The sequence below is a fragment of the Phoca vitulina genome, unplaced genomic scaffold (assembly GCF_004348235.1).
Source record: "Phoca vitulina isolate PV1807 unplaced genomic scaffold, GSC_HSeal_1.0 scaffold32, whole genome shotgun sequence".
Taxonomy (NCBI): Eukaryota; Metazoa; Chordata; class Mammalia; order Carnivora; family Phocidae; genus Phoca; species Phoca vitulina.
The window spans coordinates 1,238,193-1,260,551 of NW_022589735.1; the positions used below are offsets into that span (position 1 = coordinate 1,238,193).

Here is a 22,359-nt window from a genome sequence, read left to right on the forward strand (position 1 = left end):
CTGCACATGTAAGTTTCATGGAAATGCTTTTAAGCTTATGCCCTTATCTTGTTCAGTAAAATTACTTTCAAGATATCCTTTTGACTATGTAAACTGGAATTGTTTCATGATTTTGAAATGCAACCAGTATAAATGAAAACATTTTAGGTACTGGGGGGAAAACCCACCACTAATCTCTGCTAGACAAAGTTCTTAAAATCAAAAAGCCTATTCACACAAAATTATATGTAATGACTGTAGTAATCAGTTTATTACACAGATTAATCATTCTTGAACGTACAAGCTCCAGAGGAGCAATTGGGTCTTTAAATATACACAAGTATTTCCATCAAATGAATTTTCACCCTTACATCCAGATAGACCTAAGCAGTTAAAAACATAAGAAAAATAAGAGCTATTAGCTATGTATTAACTGAGAAACCACATACAAACCAAAGAATGTGGAAGAGAAAAAGGGGCTGAAAGGACAAAGGTTGAAGGGTGGGGAGATGCAAAAGATGTGGGACCAAAGCCCATCACACTTTATGTACTAATAGCTCCAATCCATTTAAATGTTGACCAGTTAAACTTAGACCTTAAAATACAGGATGTGGGTAGAGTTTAATCTGGTTGGTCATAACTTTCACCTAAGACGTAGGTCCTTCGGAAAAAAATGAATACAGAAACAGCTTCGTGTTCTTCACCTTGCTTTTCATAACTGTTCTGAGTTTAAAAGGATTCCACTTAAAAACAATCTCCTACAGGTCAGTGGAGCTTTTCTTCCCCATCCAAGCACACACCATACCCACCACCCCTCACCTTGCCGTTATCCAAATTTAAGTCAATAAGGAAAATTTTTAGTCTCACACCTAGGTTACGCCTGGAGAACTGGCTTGTCACACACACACTTCTCTGCTAGGAGGCAATGTTGGTACAGAAGTACAGTATTTCTAGTTTGTTGTTCCAAGTATGTACAACACGCAGCACTGCTGTATCAGGTAAACATGTGCACAGGGGAAGATGAGGCGTGGGCTCATAGAAAGCAGTCAAATGGAAATCAAAAGGACTTTCTCTTTCAGAGTTCCCCTATCTTTATTTGTAGAGGTTATCCAATAATTTCTTTAATTACATCGCATACTTCTGAGTCCATTCCCGAGCTATTCTGTTGTACCTGTACACACAAAGAGAAGCTTGGCTTAACACAGGTGAGGAGTCAGTCAGAAAGCAACAGATTTCATTCATTATCCCATCTGAAACTTGAGGGGAATAACTAGTACTATTCAAGCAAAGCCTTCTTATTTATTTGAGTGAGAGAAAAAGAGAGACCGAGAGTGCGAGAGTGTGTGGGGGAAAGCAGAGGAAGAGGGACAAGTAGACTCTGTGCTGAGGGGAGAGTCGGACGCGGGGCTTGATCCCACGACCCTGAGATCATGACCTGAGCCGAAATCAAGAGTGGGACGCTTAACTGACTAAGCCACCCAGGTGCCCCTCTTTCTAAATTTCTAATAAGCAAATGACTTGGGAAATGCCTTTTGGAAGGCATTCATGCTCACCTAGATATTGGACAAAATGGTTCTCTCATCAAAAAATTTGTGTGGGGCATCTGGCTGGCTCAGTTGGCAGAGCATGCGACTCTTAATCTCAGGGTTGTGAGTTCAAGCCCCATGTTGGGTGTAGAGATTACTTAAAAAAATTTTTTTAAGGGGCGCCTGGGTGGATCAGTCAGTTAAGTGTCTGACTTCAGTTCAGGTCATGATCCTGGAGTCCCATGATCTAGCCCCGCATCATGCTTACCGCTCAGTGGGGAGTCTGCTTCTCCCCCTGCCTCTCACCCCGCTCCTGCTCTCTCTCAAATAAATAAAATCTTTAAAAAAATAAAATAAAAAAAATTTTTAAATCTTAGAAAAATTTTTTTGTGAATGTATACACAAATAGAAAAAAGTATGATCTAATTTTATTCTGAATGCAGCCAGAAATACAGGACTATAGATACTATTCAGAGCTAAACACAGACAAAACTAAACTAAGAACCAATTGCTGTTCCAATCCCCCACTCTTGGTGTAGCTCCATTTAAAAATATACTATCTAGGGGTGCCTGGCTGGCTCAGTCAGAAGAGCATGTAACTCTTGATCTCAAGGTTGTGAGTTCAAGCCCTACACTGGGTATAGCAATTACTTAAATAAAAACTTAAAAAAAGTAAAAATAATAAAAAATAAAAACATACCATCTATAAGCCTCTCTAATCCAACAGAATTCAAGTAATTCTTAATCCTTTATATTTTAACTTTAGAAAATTATCCACTCTCTCCCACCTATTTTCTCCTATAGTCTTTTTTTTTTTTTTTTTTTTTTTAAAGATTTTATTTATTTATTTGACAGAGAGAGACACAGCGAGAGAGGGAACACAAGCAGGGGGAGTGGGAGAGGGAGAAGCAGGCTTCCCGCCAAGCAGGGAGCCCGATGCGGGGCTCGATCCCAAGATCCCGGGATCATGACCTGAGCCGAAGGCAGACGCTTAACGACTGAGCCACCCAGGCGCCCCTTTTCTCCTATAGTCTTAACGAATAATACACAAAATTAAAAAATTAGAACACTTTCAGTTACTATCTTTTTCGATATCCTGACCACTCTTCAATAATTCATAGTACAATTCTAAAATATGTAAATTCTACCTTAAGTTTTGTTTTTAAAGGAAATTTGGGGCTTTCATGTCTTGTTGCATTCACTCCCTTTCTTCTTAGATTATGCCAAATGGCAGAAAATCAATTCCCATTAATTTACAAATACCTACACCAAAGACAGATGGGCTCTTGATGCAAAATGCTTTAATGTCAAAAGCCAAGCAAAAGACATAAGGCTCTTAAAAAATACACTATAGAGTTTTTTCGACAGTGGGAGTCATTTGAAAAAATTAGAAATAAGATCAGCATCCTCAACTTATAATGATATCCGATGCAAACACTCTTTCTGTCCCCAGGTGAGTATACTAGAACTTCATTTTAAGTATCTGACCCATACTCAGCCCTGAGTTAAGATCTGAGACACAAACCTCTGCATCCCACCATAGGTACTTTTCTAGTCGTACTTACTTTTCTCTATCTGTTTTGTAGATCCGAGCAATCTCAGGCACTAAAGGATCATCTGGATTGGGATCACACAACAGAGAACAGATGGACAAGAGTACTGTAATGGGGAAAAAAAAACCGTATAAATTAGTAGAGGATAAAAGCAAAAGGTTGAAAGAAACATGAGATGCCAACACATGAGAAAATTCTAAGAACCTATTCATATTGTAGTGCCTAGTAGATTTGTGAGCTCTACCTAACTTGATAGTTACAATAATCAACAAAAACTCATGTAAGATTTATCTATATGTATCTGTATCTATATATATCTCTATATAAAGTAAGTTGTGTTTTTTTTTTTTTTCATGTAAGATTTCTCTTGAACCCCTAAGGATGCTGGCCCAGGCTGATGAAGTGATTTGCACAATGTTCCTGGTTAGTGAGTAATTAGAGTGGACTTAGGATTCAGGTCTTTCAAATCCTAGACCAACAATACTTTTCATAGGCAGTAAAATTCAATTTTTAGAAGCCCATGTACAAAGATAAATGGTTCTCAAATTTCCAAAGACAACCACACTACTGAATGCTCTTAGAACTGACAACCATGAAATCCAACAATCACTGTTTTCTCAATGACAAGTATTACATTCAGATGCAATAGATTTATTTCATTTTTAGTTGAAAACAATTTAGTCTAAGAACATGAAGGCCAGTATTTGCCCCCAAATGGGGCTGGCCACACTTATTACACAGGATACAACATACCAAGGTCTCAAATTCTTTTCAGTGACACTTTAGAATCTCAACGAAGCCATTTCCTCAGTGACAAGCTCGAACATAGCAGACAAATCTCAACAGTACAACTGCCTCTGTTCAAATTTGTTATCAACTTATATATTCCTTATTGAATGCAAACAGGAGGCCAAGGCCACTAATTACATTAAATCCAGGAGCCTCTGACATACTGAAATAAATTCCAATTCTTCTATTCTGATGCAACACAACTTAGCTGTCTTATTTCTCTCTAATATTCTGCAGCAGGAGACAATGATTCTGAGCGCACTTTATTCCCAAAACATCAAATTCACCAGGAAAATAATTTATTCATTTTCCTACCAAACCTATTCTATAGAGATCAAGGGCTTCTGAGAGGTGAAGAAAAAGTTCACATGCCCTTAATCATTCAGTTTGTTAACAAAAAAGCTATTTCCTTGCCTTAAGAGTATAAGGAAAATAAAAAACATCAGGAAAGATGTTTTCTGACTCTTCATTCCTGTTGCCCACAATTCTGGCAGATGGCATTCCCAAAACATCTTCTCTTCCCATTGTCAGGTGTATCACCTATGCCCTCTTCAAGCACAGAACATTCTAACAGCAATAAGGAAAGATTTCATGTATTTCCTGGAAATGACAACAGGAAGTTACAGATTTTTGAATGTTCATGGAATTATTGATTATAGAAAGAAGAAACTTGTCCAGCCCATCAAATTGGCAAGAGTTCAACTGAATCTTCACCTAAAATCAGACATGCTACTAAATTAGTATTTGTTACAAATTCCCTTATTTACTATTCCAATTATTCCAATAAGGCAATCTTAAAAAAAAAAATTTTTTTTTTAAAGATTTTTTTTATTTTTTAACAGAGTGAGAGACAGCGAGAGAGGGAACACAAGCAGGGAGAGTGGGAGAGGGAGAAGCAGGCCTCCCGCCAAGCAGGGAGCCCGATGTGGGACTCGATCCCAGGACCCTGGGATCATGACCTGAGCCGAAGGCAGAAGCTTAACAACTGAGCCACCCAGGCGCCCAAAAAAAATTTTTTTTGAAGAGATAACTTTTCTAACTTTCTTTCCAGGAAAGAAAGGTGGGGTGGTGGTTATCTGGACATGGTAAAAGGATTCTTACTGTACTACTCAGGGACCTTTAATTCATAAAAAAAATGATTTTGTTTTATAAAGTACTATATTTCTGTATAAAGAGAATTACTCCTATTTCTATAACCTGCAGAGACTCTCCACTGAAGTGACTAAATTTTTACCTACATATACATTTTTCATCAGTATACACTCATTTTCATTAGTGTCATAACCCATTGTCACTTACAATTCTAAAAACATATAATCAAGTGGCTTTATGGCACACTTAACTGCTTCTTTTAAGCTTTCTGTATATTTAGATCCCTAACATATATACTCAAAGTGGAAAGAATTTTAGGTCAAAGCTACTGCCCTCAAAAAAGGAGTAATTATCATCACATACAGGATTCAGGCCTTTCACAGACTGGCTTGCCCACACATTCAATTTACAAAAGGGAGTCATTAAAACATTAAACTTAGGTACATTGATATAATCAAATTCAACAAAATGGAACTGCAATTATTTTTAAAGATAGCTATCCAGATAGAACATAAGTCAAATAAACTAAGAGCCCTTATGATTTAGAGTAACTGAAAAATCAACACTAGGCACACAAGGGGGAAGGAAAAAATGTTCGGTAACAATTCCAGTTACTAGAACTTCTCACTCACACACACACACACACGCACACACAATTCTACCTCTCTTGGTCCCTTACTAGATTTCTATCTTTACTGCTACTTGCTGAAGGAAGAATAACCACGCCAGTAAATCGTAAGAACAAGATTTTCACAAGCAGCCCTTGAATTGTAAGGGCCTACATAAGAAAAGGACCCACTTATCTGGAAAACTATTTCAGACACAGTTTTTTTTTTAAAAGATTTTATTTTTTGTTTTTTTTAAAGATTTTATTTATTTATTTGAGAGACAGAGAGCATGAGAGGGGGGAGGGTCAGAGGGAAAAGCAGACTCCCTGCTGAGCAGGGAGCCCGATGTGGGGCTCAATGTGGGGCTCGATCCCGGGTCTCCAGGATCATGACCTGAGCTGAAGGCAGTCACTTAACCAGCTGAGCCACCCAGGCACCCTAAAGGTTTTATTTTTTAACAATCTCTACACCCAACGTGGGGCTCCAACTCACAACCTCGTGGGGCTCCAACTCACAACCTCAAGATTATGAGTTGCATGCTCTACCGACTGAGCCAGTCAGGGGCCCCTCAGCCACGACTTTTAAAAATGTGTTCTTCTAGTTTTTTGTTTATATTTTTGGCTAGGATCCCATAAATTTTAATTTAATGCCCCCAGAATATTTTGTTTCCTTTAAAAAATTTGTCAAAGCATACAAGTCTTATCACATTTATAACATCAAAGTTAACATGATAAATATCCAACACTTTTTACAACAGTGCCTTTACCCTAGTTATTTCAGTGTTTACAAGAAACCAATTAACTGTGCATTTTGTTTTTTTAGAACTTTACAATAATGATGAATTAGTTAGAATCATCGTCCCTATTTTACAGATGAGCAAAGTGAGGAACAGAGAAGCTGTTTTGTCTCAAGTCTCATCCAATAAGAGATAGAGCTGAGATGCAAATACAGGCAGTTGCATCCAGAATCTATGTTCTTTTTTTTTTAATATAGATTTTATTTATTTATTTGAGAGAGAGAACAGAGGGAGAGTGAGAAGGAGAAGCAGACTCCCCACCAAGCAGAGAGCCCGATGCAGGGCTCAATCCCAGGACCCTGAGACCATGACCTGAGCTGAAGGCAGACGCTTAACTGACTGAGCCACCCAGGCGCCCCCAGAATCTATGTTCTTTACCAGGGAACTATGTTGCCTCTTGTCTAAAGCTATACATTAAAGAAAAGATAAAATATAACTTAGGATAAAAAAGAATTTTCATACAGCAAATTTTTTCTTTCTAGCTACCCAAATTATTTCTTTCTAGCTACTTAACACACTTTTCTATATAACTCAATCTACAATGTATACAAATTTAGCTCTTTTCTGCCTTTTTTAAAAAAGATTTTATTTATTTGAGAGAGAGAATGAGATAGAGAGCATGAGAGGGGGGAGGGTCAGAGGGAGAAGCAGACTCCCTGCTGAGCAGGGAGCCCGATGCGGGACTCGATCCCGGGACTCCAGGATCATGACCTGAGCCGAAGGCAATCGCTTAACCAACTGAGCCACCCAGGTGCCCCTTTTCTGCTTTTTTCAAACATAGTATTTTTCACAACATTTGTAATGATCAATACTCTTTTAAATGTGTGTCCTAGAATTGATTTATTTCTTCCTCTACTGTTGGACCTATAACTTCTAATTTTCAGAAATAACACTGTCACAAATGTATTTCCACACAAAACTTTTTTTTTTTTTTAAAGATTTTATTTGTTTGAAAGAGAGAGAGCACAAGCAGGTAGGAGGGGGAGAGGGAGAAGCAGACTCCCCACTGATCAGGGAGCCCGATGCGGGCAAGACACAAAACTTTTTTTTTTTAGCACTTGAGGCCGTCTTCTTAGTACAAATGAACGAAACTAGAATTACTGAATCAAAGGGAAGTAATGATTAAATCTCTTATCTTGAAATACATACTGACAGACTGGGCTATACAAATCTATACTTCTGTCTGTAGTATGTAAGCACCCATTTCAATGTACTTCACCAGCATTTGCTTTTCTTTTTAGAAGATCTTTGTTATTTAAAAAGGTGAAAAATGGGAATTTTTTAAAAAGAAATTTTTTTTTTTAAAGATTTTATTTATTTATTTGACAGAGAGACACACAGTGAGAGAGGGAACACAAGCAGGGGGAGTGGGAGAGGGAGAAGCAGGCTTCCTGCTGAGCAGGGAGCCCAATGCGGGGCTCAATCCCAGGACCCTGGGATCATGACCTGAGCCGAAGACAGAAGCAAAACGACTGAGCCACCCAGGTGCCCCAAAAAAGAAAATTTTCATTTCTTTGATTATTTAGCTCCTTTCTGTCCATTCATCTGTTGGGATCTTTTTCTCTTACTGATTTTTATATATGTTCTTCCTATTTTAAACATATTAGCCCATTTATCTCATTTGCAGCCTACTTCTTACATTTGTATTTTGACAATTTTTATCTCACTTGTGATTTCATTTGGATATAATGTTGAGGGGCTGTACAATTTCAAATCAGCATATAAGAAAATGTTTGTTAACCACTCAGTTCATGGACATAAAAAAATCCCCAACCTACTCAAGTAATTAGGTTTTATTTAGAACTATTGGATATTTTCATCACAAAATTAGTAACTAATTTTTAATATACATTTTCAAACACACAAGACTATATACCACAAAGATTAAGAGGATCAAATAAAATTTTTTTTATTAAACTGGTCATCTTAGAGAATGAATCTGTTTCTGACAGAAACCTCAAGACAAGAGCTGGTAAAACCTTACAGAGTTTGAATATGAATTTACCTATACCTTGTTCTTCAAGAACCTAAAGTCTGTATCTATACCACAAGCATTCCTCTAAAAGGGCTATTATTTCCTCTTATGGAACAGTATCTATCCTTATCATTTACGGATCTCAAGGTTGGAAGAGGCATTAATTTTTTCTACTTTAACTTTGCTCTAGAAGAAATTCATACCAAGTGGCCATTTTCCAACCTATGCCTGAACAGCGTAACGGACAGAGCTGTCAAGACACCAGAATACCTATGCCTGAAAATCCAACTCCCTCCAGTGGTCTCTAGGTCTACTCAAAAAAAGTAACAGGGACCACTACCTCCTCTTAAAAGGAATATGAATAATCATTTCAAAAAATAAGTAACCTTTAAAAGACAAAAAACAGGGATGCCTGGATGACTCAGTTGGTTGAGTGTCCGACTGCTAATTTCAGCTCAGGTCATGATCTTAGGGTCGTGAGATCAAGCCTGGCGTAGGACTCCATGCTCATCGCAGAATCTACTTGAGATTCTCTCTCTCTCTCTCTCTCTGCCCCTCCCCCTGATCGTGCACACACTCTCTCTCTAATAAATAAATAAATCTTTAAAAACAAGTAAGTAAAAAATAAAAGACAAAAAACACTACTGCTTTATCTTAATATCAGATACCCATTCCATTACCTTTTGAAATAGTTAGTGCTGGAGACCACTGTGACCGGAGAATATCAAGACAAATGCTGCCATTACTGTTAATATTTGGATGATAAATTCTTGTTGTAAATGCAACCTATAGAAAAAAGGAAAACTTTTTGTAAAATGGTTTATTAATATCATAGAATGTACATTAAGAAAACAAGTGCCATATCCCAATTACCTTAGGTGGCTTGAAGGGGTAATCTGTTGGGAAATGAATTGTCAAGAAAAATACTCCACCCTGATAGGGACTGTCATTCTGTTGACAACAAGAAAAGTGGGATTAAAATGAGTGAATTATATAAGCATTTATTCTAAAATCAATCTGAATACTTACTGGCCCCATTATTGTAGCTTGCCAATGGAACACTGAAAAAGAACAAAAAATCACCATGAAGCAATATCTCCAATGTACCTACACCATAATGACATATCATTCCCTGTCTAACCCAGTTCATTTATAAGCAATATGATAAGTCCTGGGCAAGATGAGGAATATAAATCAAGTTTGAGTCTGAAGAGAGAAAAGAAAATGACTAGTATAGTCTAGAACACTGATAAGGTACTCAATGAGAAAGTATTTTGGCTAGAACATCATGAAAATTTGTTATCAGGGAGACAAAATTCTTGACAAGGCCCAAGGTTTCACTTTTAAACAGCATTTCTTACCTATAAGGGTAAAAAAGAACCAAAAGATTCAACTCTTTAACTTGTTATGTCATTTCCCCAACACATTAGTATATAATATACTCCTTTTATAATACTGGGATAGAGGAGGACTGTAAAGTCAAAGTAGATAATATTCAAATCAGGACTCGTTTTTACAGCAAGAAAAAATTTCTAAGGGCGCCTGGGTGGCTCAGTCGTTAAGCGTCTGCCTTCGGCTCAGGTCATGATCCCAGGGTCCTGGAATCGAGTCCCACATCAGGCTCCCTGCTCGGCAGGAAGCCTGCTTCTCCCTCTCCCACTCCCCTTGCTTGTGTTCCTGCTCTCGCTATCTCTCACTCTGTCAAATAAATAAAATCTTTAAAAAAAAAAAAAAATTTTCTGAGAGCACTCATGTATTGGTCTTTAGAATTACTAGTCCCTCACGAATAGATGAAAGATCAATAATTATGTCTCTTTTTAAAATGATCTAGAATCTACAACATCAACAAAGCAGAGAAAGACAAACTAAACTAAAACCACATTAAGATGGAATTTAATTAACAAAAGCATCTGAAGACCTACCATTAAAATCTTAATTGAGTATTCTGCTACACAGGTCAATTATAAGAATACCTACTGGAATCACTGACTTAGGTCTCTCTCTGGAGCTCTCCTACACTCCTAGATCTCCTTGTGGAAGTATAAAAGAGAAGGGAAGAAGGTAGTGGGAGAATATCTAATCCTGACTCAAATTCTATGGTTTGGTAATAAATAGTTCCAAGAATCACTACAGATTATGGGGTGCCTGGGTGGCTCAGTCAGTTAAGCATCTGCCTTCAGCTCAGGTTACTATCTCAGGGTCCTGGGATCAAGCCCCACATCGTGCTCTCTGCTTCTTCCTCTCCCTCTGCTGCTCTCCTTGTTCATGATTTCCTGCTTGTACTCCCTCGCTCGTGCTCTCAAATAAAATCTTTTAAATTAAAAAAAAAATCACTACAGGTTCCAAGTAGAAAGAACTCTCCAGAAATAGTTACTAGGCAAAGAATGTGGCCATAAGCATAAAATATTGTTGTATTTTATATGAACAACTACACCTCAAAAACCTTTCATTTAAGGATCAATCTCAGCAGCTGTTAGAAATAAAAAATGGTAATGAATTACAAAGTTTTGTTAGTTCCAAAACCAGCAAACGAAAACTCCACTCTGGTTTGACGATGAAAACCAAATTACAGAAACTAAAAGCTACAACCTCTTTTATGAGAGTTTAAATGTGAAGTTCACAGCTCAATGATTACTCTTTAGGATACTCAAAGATGAAGCTTTAAGGCTAAAAGGGAACAAGAATATTTGTTATAGTTTGAGACTGAATCTCAGGAGAACTACATTTGAATTCAATACAGATCTCCAGGGAGTCAGATTCACCAAAATTTCAAAACAAAAGAAAATGAAGCATATGACCAATAAATCTTTGGCTTACTTTTCCTTTCAGGGCCTATACTTTCTCCTGCTTACCAGATCTTCACAGAAAAATGGGAAAAAATGTAATGGTACACTAAAATCTGGATATTTAAAAATAAAGCACTGTATTACTAAGTTCATTATTCTTCCTTCTTTCTTTATTTTTAAAGTAATCTCTATGCCCAATGTGGGGCTAAAACTCACAACCCTGAGATCAAGAGTTGCATACTCTACCATGTGAGCGAGCCAGGTGCCCCTATATTATTTTAAATATAAAATAAGGACTACCTTCTTACACTAAATATCAATAATGTGCTGAAGGATTTGAGAGCTAGAAGAGTCAAAAGGAGCTCAAAAAGTTTCGTTGTAACCAACAGTTTCTCTTTTCTGAAGATTAAATTCTGCCTCCTTATAATATTTAGCTACCCAATTACACTCTGTTTTATCCTTATACAATTCATCAGGAAGACCTTATCAAGACTTTTTGACAGTAATTTATCTCAACTGTTCTCAAGCACTCCCTGAAGTTTTCAGTATTATATCAGCAAAGACTATCTAGATGACCAAGTGTAAGGAAGTTATTCTGTTCCTAAGGAGATTTTCCTTATTCTCTTAGAAGGTAGGTACTGCTGACAGTTCAGTGGTAGGTGAATCAAGACACTTAAATAGAAAGGCTAGGAGTTAAAGGAGAGCTATTATTTTTTAAATAGCTGTAGAGAGATAATCCATATACCATATAATTCACCCACTGAAAGTGTACAATTCAGTGGTGTTCAGAACATTCACAGAGTTGGGCAACCATCACGACAATTTTAGAAATTTTCATCACCCCCAAAGGAATTCCTACCCCATATCCATATGCAGTTACTCCACATTCCCCCCAAATCTCTAGTTCTATGCAACCATTATCTATTTTCTGTCCTATGAATTTATTCTGAATATTTCATATAATGGAACCATACAATATGTGGCCTTTTATATCTGGCTTCTCTCACTGGGCATGTTTTTAAGGCTCATCAATGTTGTAGTATATATCGGTACTCCCCTTCTTTTTATTGACATGTAATATACCACTGTATGGACATACTGTCTATTTATCCCTTCATCAGATGGTGGGCATCTGGATTATTTCCACATTTTGGCTATTACAGCTGCTGCTTCTATGAACATTAATGCACAAGTTTTTGTGTGGACATGTTTTCATTTTTCTTGGATATATACCTACAAGTGAACTCACTGGGTCATATGATAACTCTGTTTAACTTTTTGAGGAACCACCCATTTTCTGAACTGGTTGTACCATTTTACATTACTATCAGCAATGTATGAAGGTTCCAATTTCTCCACAACCTCATCAACACTTATTATCTGACTTTTTGATTCTAGCCATCCTAGAAGGCATAAAAAGTGCTATTTCATCACAGATGTGATTTGCATTTCCCTGATGACTAATGATACCGAGCATCTTTTCCATGTGCTTATTGGCCAACTGCACATCCTCTTTAGCAGATCCTTTGCTTATTAAAAAACAATAATGGATTGTTTATCTCTATATTGTTGAGTTACAAAGAATTTTAAAATATTTTGAATAAATTTCCTTATCAGAGAGATGACTTGCACAAATTTTCTCTCATCCTGTTGTCTTCACTTTCTTGATGGTATCATTTGCAGCACCTAAATTAGACTTCATTAAAATGTACAATTTACCTATTTTTTCTTTTAATTGCTTATGCTTTGGGGGAGTTTTATTTAACTCTCAAGGATAATAACTTTTCTATCTGAGAAAGGAATGTGATAATAACAACTATGTGAAGCAAAGGCCAATTATTCAGCCCACTGAAGAGAACTTCAAAAATGAATTCTATGCCCCAGACTTCAAACACTTCTTTTTTTTTTTTTTAATATTATTTATTTATTTATTTGACAGAGAGAGACACAGTGAGAGAGGGAACACAAGCAGGGGGAGTGGGAGAGGGAGAAGCAAGCTTCCCGCTGAGCAGGGAGCCCGACATGGGGCTCGATCCCAGGACCCTGGGATCATGACCTGAGCCGAAGGCAGACGCCCAACGACTGAGCCACCCAGGCGCCCCCAGACTTCAAACACTTCTAATGAAAGATCAGCCACTCTCAACTTTGAGGAATGTACCGGAAAGAAAACCACTTTTTCAACTGAAAGACCACAATGATGCAGGTGGACTGTATGATACCATAAACGACAAAACTAAAATCAGAAAACTTGAGAATGAGGGGCACCTGGGTGGCTCAGTTGGTTAAGCATCTGCCTTCAGCTCAGGTCATAATCTCAGGGTCTTGGAATGGAGATGTACATCGGGCTCTCTGCCCAGTGGGGAGTCTGTTTCTCCCTCTCCCTCTGCCCTTCCTGCTCATGTGTTCATGTTCTCTCTCTAATGAATAAATAAAATACTTTTTAAATTTTTTTAAAATTTTATTTATTTGAAAGAGGGAAAGAGAGAGCACAAGCAGGGGGAGCAGGAGAGAGAGAAGCAGGCTCCCTGCTGAGCAGGGAGCCCAACGTGGGGCTCCATCCCAGCACCCTGGGATCATGACACGAGCCAAAGGCAGATGCTTAACCGACTGAGCCACCCAGGTACCCTAAATAAAATCCTAAAAAAAAAGAAAAGAGGGCGCCTGGGTGGCTCAGATGGTTAGGTGTCTGCCTTCGGCTCAGGTCGTGGTCCCAGGGTCCTGGGATTGAGTCCCGCATCGGGCTCCCTGCTCAGTGCAGAGCCTGCTTCCCCCTCTCCCTCTGCCATTCCCTCTGCTTGTGCTCTTCTATCTCTCTGTCAAATAAATAAATAAAATCTTAAAAAAAAAAGAAAAGAAAACTTGAGAATGAGCCCACTTTGGAAACCACCATGAGCCTCTCTCACTAGATTCTTCTCTAAAATAGTTTACAATTTCTACTCCACTCACCTAAATGACCTATTGTGAGGCTTAAATGAGATAATGCATGTTAAATTACTTGGCCTATCCTGTTTGGTATCAAACACTATAGTTACTCATACTGGACAAATATGGATAATGTAAATGGGATTTTTTTATCATATGTACTTAGCTTTATAATTTATACCATCTATCTGTTTATATGTAAAGCAATCCCTGTAAAAGGGCCTTGCTTTGATCTTTTTTTAAAAAAATTTTATTTAAAAAAAATGAAAATTTTACTTAAATTCAATTTAGTTAACATATAGTGTGTTATAATATTTTCAGAGGTAGAATTTAGTGATTCATCAGTTGCATATAACACCGAGTGCTCATTACATCAAGTGCCCTCCTTAATGCCCATCACCCAATTATCCCTTCCCCCCAACGCGTCCTCCCCTCCAGCAATCCTGTTTGTTTCCTATAGTTAAGAGTCTCTCATAGTTTGCCTCCCTCTGTTTTTAATCTTATTTTTCCTTCTTGTCCCCTTGCTTTGATTCTTAAGTTTAGCAAACTAAAACCAACATTCTTAAGCAAAATCAGGAAAAAATGTTAAACACAAGCTAATATAACCTCTTATTTATTGTCTTAATGTATATACTTCTCTTACAAAATTGTTTCCAAGTATCTTCTTTTTTCCTATTTGCTAAATATTACTTTTTTGTGATTCAGTTTTGTGTCATAAAGCACAGTCTGGTTCAAATATCCTCCTTTTAAAAGAGGCTAGAAGAAGGTATAAGAGGAAAAACTGTTGAGACAAAGTTAAATAAACGGATAATTATTATCCAACATGTGTGATAAATTATTTTATATAGGATTAAGCAGATAAACTGGACATTAGAAATAAACTACCTGTCTTCACAAGCATGAACCAGTGGAAGGACAAACACCATATACAAACACACACACACACTACACTACCCCCCATCATCCTGTTATTATTTTACTTAAAGAACAATAGCTAGTTGTAAGTAAAACCTCAAATATTTGACCCCAGGAAAATACCCAGAAGAGTTGAAGGATACGTAGGAAGGGATTAGAACAACTACACAGACAATATCTGGCAAAAAAGGTTCAAAATTAATACTACAGAAGAAGATGGGATACATATATACAGTATTTTTTTTTTAAAGGTTTTATTTATTTGACAGAGAGACACAGCGAGAGAGGGAACACAAGCAGAGGGAGGGGGAGAGGGAGAAGCAGGCTTTCCGCCGAGCAGAGAGCTCGATGCAGGGCTCGATCCCAGGACCCTGGGATCATGACCTGAGCCGAAGGCAGACGCTTAACGACTGAGCCACCCAGGCGCCCCGAAGATGGGATACATATAGAACTGCATCTTTCGTGGATAAGTAAGGGTAAACACTGCCTCTTCCTGCAGCATAATTGTGTTTTCACACAAAAAATAATCTTAAGAGATATATTCATCAGTCCCAGAGTTCCCCAGAGGCAGATGGTTATGCAGTTTTACTCCATCATTCCTTTTAAATACTTACTATCATCTCCAACAGGACCTGCTGAACACTGTGCTGGGGGGTCCCGTGCCAGGTCATTCAATTCCTTAAGAAAATAGAAAGAAAAGAAATATATTCAACATAAATGTAACTTTAACCAATTAATAAAATTTTCACTCATACCAATATTGTCTATCCCACTACTAAAATTTTTTTTAAGGAATACTCCTCCAAAGTCAGAGAGGGATGGATTTGCGAATCTTTAAGTTAAAGTATTTTGGGCAAAGGCGAAAGATTTATATGATCTGAAGAGAAACCAGAGTATTTTGGATTCTTCTTTTTTGGGGGGGGGGGAAGGGGAGAGAGAGAGAATCTTTTTTTTTTTTTTTTTAAAGATTTTATTGATTTATTTGACACACAGAGAGAGACAGCTAGAGAGGAAACACAAGCAGGGGGGAGCAGGAGAAGCAGGCTCCCGGCTGAGAAGGGAGCCCGATGCGGGGCTCGATCCCAGGACCCCGGGATCATGACCCAAGCCGAAGGCACACGCTTAATGACTGAGCCACCCAGGTGCCCCGGAGAGACAGAATCTTAAGCAGACTCCACACCCACCAAAGAGCCCAATGTGGGGCTCGATCTCACAACCCTGAGATCATGACCTGAGCCGAAATCAAGAGTCAGACGCTTAAATGACTGAGCCACCCAGGTGCCCCAGTATTTTGGATTCTTGAATGCAAATGTATGTTTAAAAAGTGGGTCATCTTTGCTTTGTTCAGAGTTTAATAAGTAACTATAAGGAAAGTAAACATGTATTATATACTAAAGAGCTATAACAATGGTTTTAAAGTAAAAAAATTACTAGTTTTCAAAAAAGAAGTTGAATTTCAAGGCTAGTTTTTGAACCAGAAAACTATTAGGTTACCCTTAGGATGAGTTCTTGAAGTCATCAATGTTTCAAATGATATGAGACAATCTGACAAGATGTTGGTATCTTTTCAGCTGATATGGACTACCAGGGTTCCAAACGTAGTTGAAAAAATTTAAAAAGGGATATACTGAAAAGGCTGGATATATTAAAAAGGCTGAAGTAATAAAGCCCATCACAAAATTTTGTAGTCAGAGACAGATCTACCTGTAGTAATGCTCTACAACCAGATACCAGCTTCTTCGCCATTTTAACATTAAGAGCCCACAAACTTGAGAATTGTTATTGGGTGGGAATTCCTGAAAAAAACCACAAGGCAGGAAATCATATTCTATTCCTTTCCCTCTTGGCTTGGTATTGGAGATTAAAAACAAGGGCTAGTGGGGCACCTGGGTGGCACAGTCGGTTAGGTGTCTGCCTTTGGCTCAGGTCATGATCCCAGGGTCCTGGGATCGAGCCCCGCATCGGGCTCCCTGTTCGGCGGGAGGCCTGCTTCTCCCTCTCCCACTCCCCCTGCTTGTGTTCCCTCTCTCACTGTCTCTCTCTGTCTCAAATAAAGATAAAATCTTAAAAAAAACAAAAAAACAAGGGCTAGTTTTAGATTATGATTTTTTTTAAAGATTTTATTTATTTATTTGACAGAGAGAAAGCACAAGCAGGAGAGAAGGGTAGAAGGAGAAGCAGACACCCCGTCAAGCAGGGAGCCCGATGCGGAACTTGATCCCAGGACTCTGGGATCATGACCTGAGCCGAAGGCAGACACTTAATGGACTGAGCCACCCATGTGCCCTGGATTATGTTTTTAATTAAAAAAATTTTTTTTAAAGTAATCTCTATACCCAACGTGGGGCTCAAACTCATGACCTTGAGATCAAGAGTTGCATGTTCAACCAACTGAGCCAGACAGGTACCCCAGATTATATTTTTAAATGACAAAAGTAAAAACAGTAAAATCTAGCATTTTAAAAGTACAATAGAAAGTATTCAGAGCCCGTGGGGCTCCTGGGTGGCTCAGTTAGACGTCCGATTCTTTTTTTTTTTTAATATTTTATTTATTTATTTGACAAAGAGACAGCGAGAGACGGAACACAAGCAGGGGGAGTGGGAGAGGGAGAAGCAGGCCTCCTGCTGAGGGGAGAGCCCGATGTGGGGCTCGATCCCAGGACCCTGGGACCATGACCTGAGCCGAAGGCAGATGCTTAACGACTGAGCCACCCAGGCGCCCCATAAACTTCCAACTCTTGATTTCAGCTCATGACCTCAGGGTTGTGATATTGAGCCCCGTATCAAGCTCCGTGCTGGGCGTGGAGCCTGCTTAAGACTCTCTTTCTCCCTCTGCCCCTTCCCGCCCCCCTCTCCCTCTAAAACAACAGCAACAACAACAAAGCACTATTCAGAGCTCAGAAATAAACTCATGCTTATATGGTCAATTAATCTACAACAAAGGAGGCAAGGATACACAATGAAGAAAAGACAGTCTCTTCAATAAATGGAAAACTGGGCAGCTACGTGCAAAAGAATGAAACTGGACCTCTTTCTTACACCATACACAAAAATAAACTCAAAATGGATTAAAGACTTAAAAGATTAAGACCCGAAACCACAAAACTCCTAAAACGTAGGCAGTATACTCCTGGACATCTGTCTTAGCAGTATGTTTTGGATCTGTATCTTCAGGCAAGGGCAACAAAAACAAAAATAAACAACTGGGACTATATCAAACTTAAAAGTTTTTGCATAGCAAAGGAAACCATCAACAACAACAAAAAAGGCAACCTACTGAATGGGAGAAGATATTTGCAAATGACTGATCTGATAAGGGTTATATCCAAAATATATAAAGAATTCATACAACTCAACACCAAAAAACCCCCAGTGTGATTAAAAAATGGGCAGAGGACCTGAATAGGTATTTTTCCAAAGAAGATATATAAATGGCCAACAGGCACATGAAAAGATGCTCAATATCACTAATCATGATGGAAATGCAAATCAAAACCACAATGAGCTAACACCTCACACTGATCAGAATGGCTAGTATCAAAAAGACAAGACAGGGGCGCCTGGGTGGCTCAGTCCGTTAAGTATCTGCTTTCAGCTCAGGTCATGATCCCAGCATCCTGGGGTCCAGCCCCACACAGAGCTCCCTGTTCAGCGGGGAGTCTGCTTCTCCCTCTCCCTCTGTGTGTTGTACACTCTCTCTCAAATAAATCTAAAACAAACAAACAAAAAAAGACAAGACATAACATGGTGAGGATGCAGAGAAAAGGGAATTGTTGTGCACTGCTGCTAGGAATGTAAACAGATGCAGCCACTTTAAGAAAAACATTATGGAGGTTCCTCAAAAAATTAAAAATAGAAATATCATACGATCCAGCAATTTCACTTCTGGGTATTTACTCAAAGAAAATGAAAACACTAACTGTAAATGATATATGCTCCCCTAATGTTTACTACAGCATTATTCACAATAGCCAAGATACAGAAACGAACAAAGTATCCATCAATAGATGAATGGCTAACGATGATGTGGAATATATATATACAATGGAGTATTATTCAGCCAAAAAAGTAATGGAATCTTGTCATTTGCAACAACATGGACAGACCTAGAGGGTATTAATGCTAAGTGAAATAAGTCAGACAGAGGAAGACAAATACCATATGATTTCACTTATACGTGGAATCTAAAAAACAAAACAGATAAAGAAACAAAACAACACAGAAACAGACTCATAAATACAGGGAATAAACCTGAAGCTGTAAGAGGAGGGGTGTGCGGGAGGTGGACAAAAATAGGTGAAGGTGATTAGAAGGTACAAACTTCCAGTTACGAAACAGATAAATCACAAGGATGTGAAGTACAGCATAGGGAATATAGGCAATAATATTGTAATAACTTTGTATGGTGACAAATGGTAACTACATTTATCATGGTGAGCATTTCATAATGCATTTAAATGTCCAATCACTATGCTCTACCCCTGAAACTAATATAATACTGTATGTCGCCTAAACTTCAATCTAAAAAAAAAAAAAAAAAAAAAAAAACTATTTAGAAGCTTATTAATGAGTTCTATGAAGGTATGATTTAACATTCCAAATATTATATAGCTTTTAATGTACAGCACATAGTTATTTCTATAAGTCCCTTCCTCTGAGTTAACTTACTCAACCAGTCATTTTGGTACATCAGTTATTCTGTAGTGTCCTACCTGTAAGCTTGGAGGACAAAGCACAGACTACAGAAATAAAGTTCTGGGGGCACCTGGGTGGCTCAGTCGTTAAGCGTCTGCCTTCAGCTCAGGTCATCATCCCAGGGTCCTGGGATCGAGCCCTGCATCGGGCTCCCTGCTCAGCCGGAAGCCTGCTTCTCCCTCTCCCAATCTCCCTGCTTGTGTTCCCTCTCTCGCTGTCTCTCTCTCTCTGTCAAATAAATAAATAAAATCTTTAAAAAAAAAGAAAGAAAGAAAGTTTTGTATTTTTTTTTAAGTTTATTTATTTTTTCCTTGCCCATCTCAAGAAAAATAACTGGGGCACCCGGCTGGCTCAGTCAGAACAGCATGCAACTCTGAATCTTGGGGTTGTGAGTTTGAGCCCTAAGTAGGGGGGAGAGATTACTTAAAAAAAGAAAAAACCCATTGTACAGTTCCCATTCCCAAATGTTACTTCTAATACAGGTCAGTATAACTAAGAACACTTGCTTGATTTAAAACATAAAGTCACCTATTTTTTAAATTATTTTCTTTAGTAATCTCTATACAAAACATGGGGCTTAAACTCACAACCCCGAGATCAAGAGTTGCATGTTCTTCTGACTGAGCCAGCCCGGTGCCCCGAAAATGATCTATTTTTTTTTAAAGATTTTATTTATTTATTTGACAGAGAGACATAGCGAGAATGGGAACACAAGCAGGGGGAGTGGGAGGAGAAGCAGGACCCTGGGATCATGACGGGAGCCCAAGGCAGAGACGCTTAATGACTGAGCCACCCAGGCGACCCCCATTTTTTTTTAAGATTTTATTTATTTATTTATTTGAGAGAGAGAGTGAGCAAGCCAGAGAGCACAAGCAGAGGGAGCGACAGGCAGAGGGAGAAGCAGGCTCCCCACTGAGCAAGAAGCCCAATGCGGGACTCGATCCCAGGACCCTGGGATCATGACCTGAGCCAAAGGTAGATACTTAACCAACTGAGCCACCCAGGTGTCCCAGATATCTATTTTTTTTTAAAGATTTTATTTATTCATTTAACATACAGAGAGAGAGTGCGCACAAGCGGGGGGAGTGGCAGAGGGAGAGGGAGAACAGACTCCCCACTGAGGAGGGAGCCCGACATGGGGCTTGATCCCAGGACCCTCGGATCATGACCTGAGCCGAAGGCAGATGCTTAACCAATTGAGCCACCCAGGTGCCCCTATTTTTTTTAATATAGTAATAAGTTGCTATTAAAATAAAACTTGAACCAAACAAGTTATTCTGACGTCCCACCATGTACATTAAATGGAATTTTATTTGTGCTTTAGTATTTTGCTCTCACATTAAGTCATCTTTTTCCATCTTGAAGGAACAGCAAGGTTTAACATCAAGAGCTAAGACTTCTCTAAGTTGAATATAAGATCCATCAGTCCGTTTCATGAGCCAGTATGATATAATTAATTTTAAAAACCTCATCCAAACTTATGCTAATAGACACTTAACACTCATTCAACATTTCCTTGGTTCAAGGCACTGATATGGATGAATCTCAAAAGCATAATGCTAAGTGAAAGAAATCAGATATAAAAAGACTACATTTTATATTATTCTACTGATAATGACATTTTAGAAAAGGCAAACTTATAGAGACAGAAAACAGATCAATAGTTCCAGGGGCTGGAGGGAGCTGGAGGGGACTAACTACAAAAGGACATGAGAAAAATTTGGGAGGTGATGGAAATGTTCTATATGATAATTTTGGCAGAGTGCATAACTGTATATATTTATCAAAACTCAAACATACTGTATACTTAAAATTGTTGAATTTTATTGTATGTAATATATATAAATCAAAGGTTTTTTTTTTTAAAGCATCCATCTTTCTTTTTTTGTTTTTTTTTAAAGATTTTATTTTTTTTAAAGTAATCTCTATATCCAACATGGGGCTTGAACTCACAGCCCCAATATCAAGAATCCCATGCTCTACCGACTGAACCAGCCAGGCACTCCTCCATCCATCTTTCTATATGCATAAAATATCTCCTAAGAATACACAAGAAATTAGTTAACAGTACAGCTGACCCCTGAACAGCTTGGGGGTTAGGAGTACCGAACCCCTGCACAGCTGAAAATTTGCACATAAATTTTGTCTCCCCCCAAAAGCTCATTATGTACTTGCCTTCAGGAAGGAAAGCCTGCTTTAGGGGTAAGAATGGGAACTCTATGTATTTCCTTTATACCTTTTAAATTGTATAACAAGTGTATTTATTGCCTATTTGAAAAAGAAATTACCAGTTTTGACTGTAAATCTGGATTAAAATAAAACAGCTATTAAAAGTTGTAACCATTTAGAGGGTAATCAAATAGTGAAAACCCAGTTACATTGAATAAATATAGAAGCTACACAATTTGATGTCTTTGCATCAAGATGAAACTGAAATTGAATCTTAAAATTTAATAAAGGCACTGATCTAAACAGATAACTTTGGCAGAAGAAATACCCTAATATATCAGAGAGTTTTTTAACATTTGGCTTTATATCTATATATTAATTTCTTTGACTTCTTATTCTAAAAGAAACTGTATTTAGATTCATCTTGTATATCAAACAGCAAATTATACATTACTGGGAATGAGAGTGGGGCTAAGACAAAACCAAAAATCAAGGAATCTGTTTACTGAAAAACTTTTCTGTAGAAAGAACAAGAGAGGAATAAAGCATATATT

General features: G+C 38.1%; 1 protein-coding gene across 2 annotated transcripts in view; it reads right to left on the bottom strand.

The window, feature by feature from the left end:
* Nucleotides 1–221: 221 nt before the first annotated feature.
* Nucleotides 222–22,359, bottom strand: part of UBE2D2 (ubiquitin conjugating enzyme E2 D2) — a 56,804-nt gene continuing 34,666 nt past the window's right edge. The window contains exons 1-7 of one of the 2 annotated variants that reach the window (XM_032425171.1): nt 16,646–16,787; nt 15,556–15,619; nt 9,348–9,379; nt 9,192–9,269; nt 8,999–9,104; nt 3,071–3,164; nt 222–1,150 (exon numbers count right to left, since the gene is read on the bottom strand). In XM_032425171.1, coding sequence (XP_032281062.1) covers nt 1,105–1,150; nt 3,071–3,164; nt 8,999–9,104; nt 9,192–9,269; nt 9,348–9,379; nt 15,556–15,619; nt 16,646–16,687 — 462 coding nt within the window. In that variant the 5' untranslated portion in view covers nt 16,688–16,787 and the 3' untranslated portion in view covers nt 222–1,104. Of the gene's footprint in view, nt 1,151–3,070; nt 3,165–8,998; nt 9,105–9,191; nt 9,270–9,347; nt 9,380–15,555; nt 15,620–16,645; nt 16,788–22,359 lie in introns of those variants that run through there. The other variant, XM_032425172.1, reaches the window with a different exon arrangement.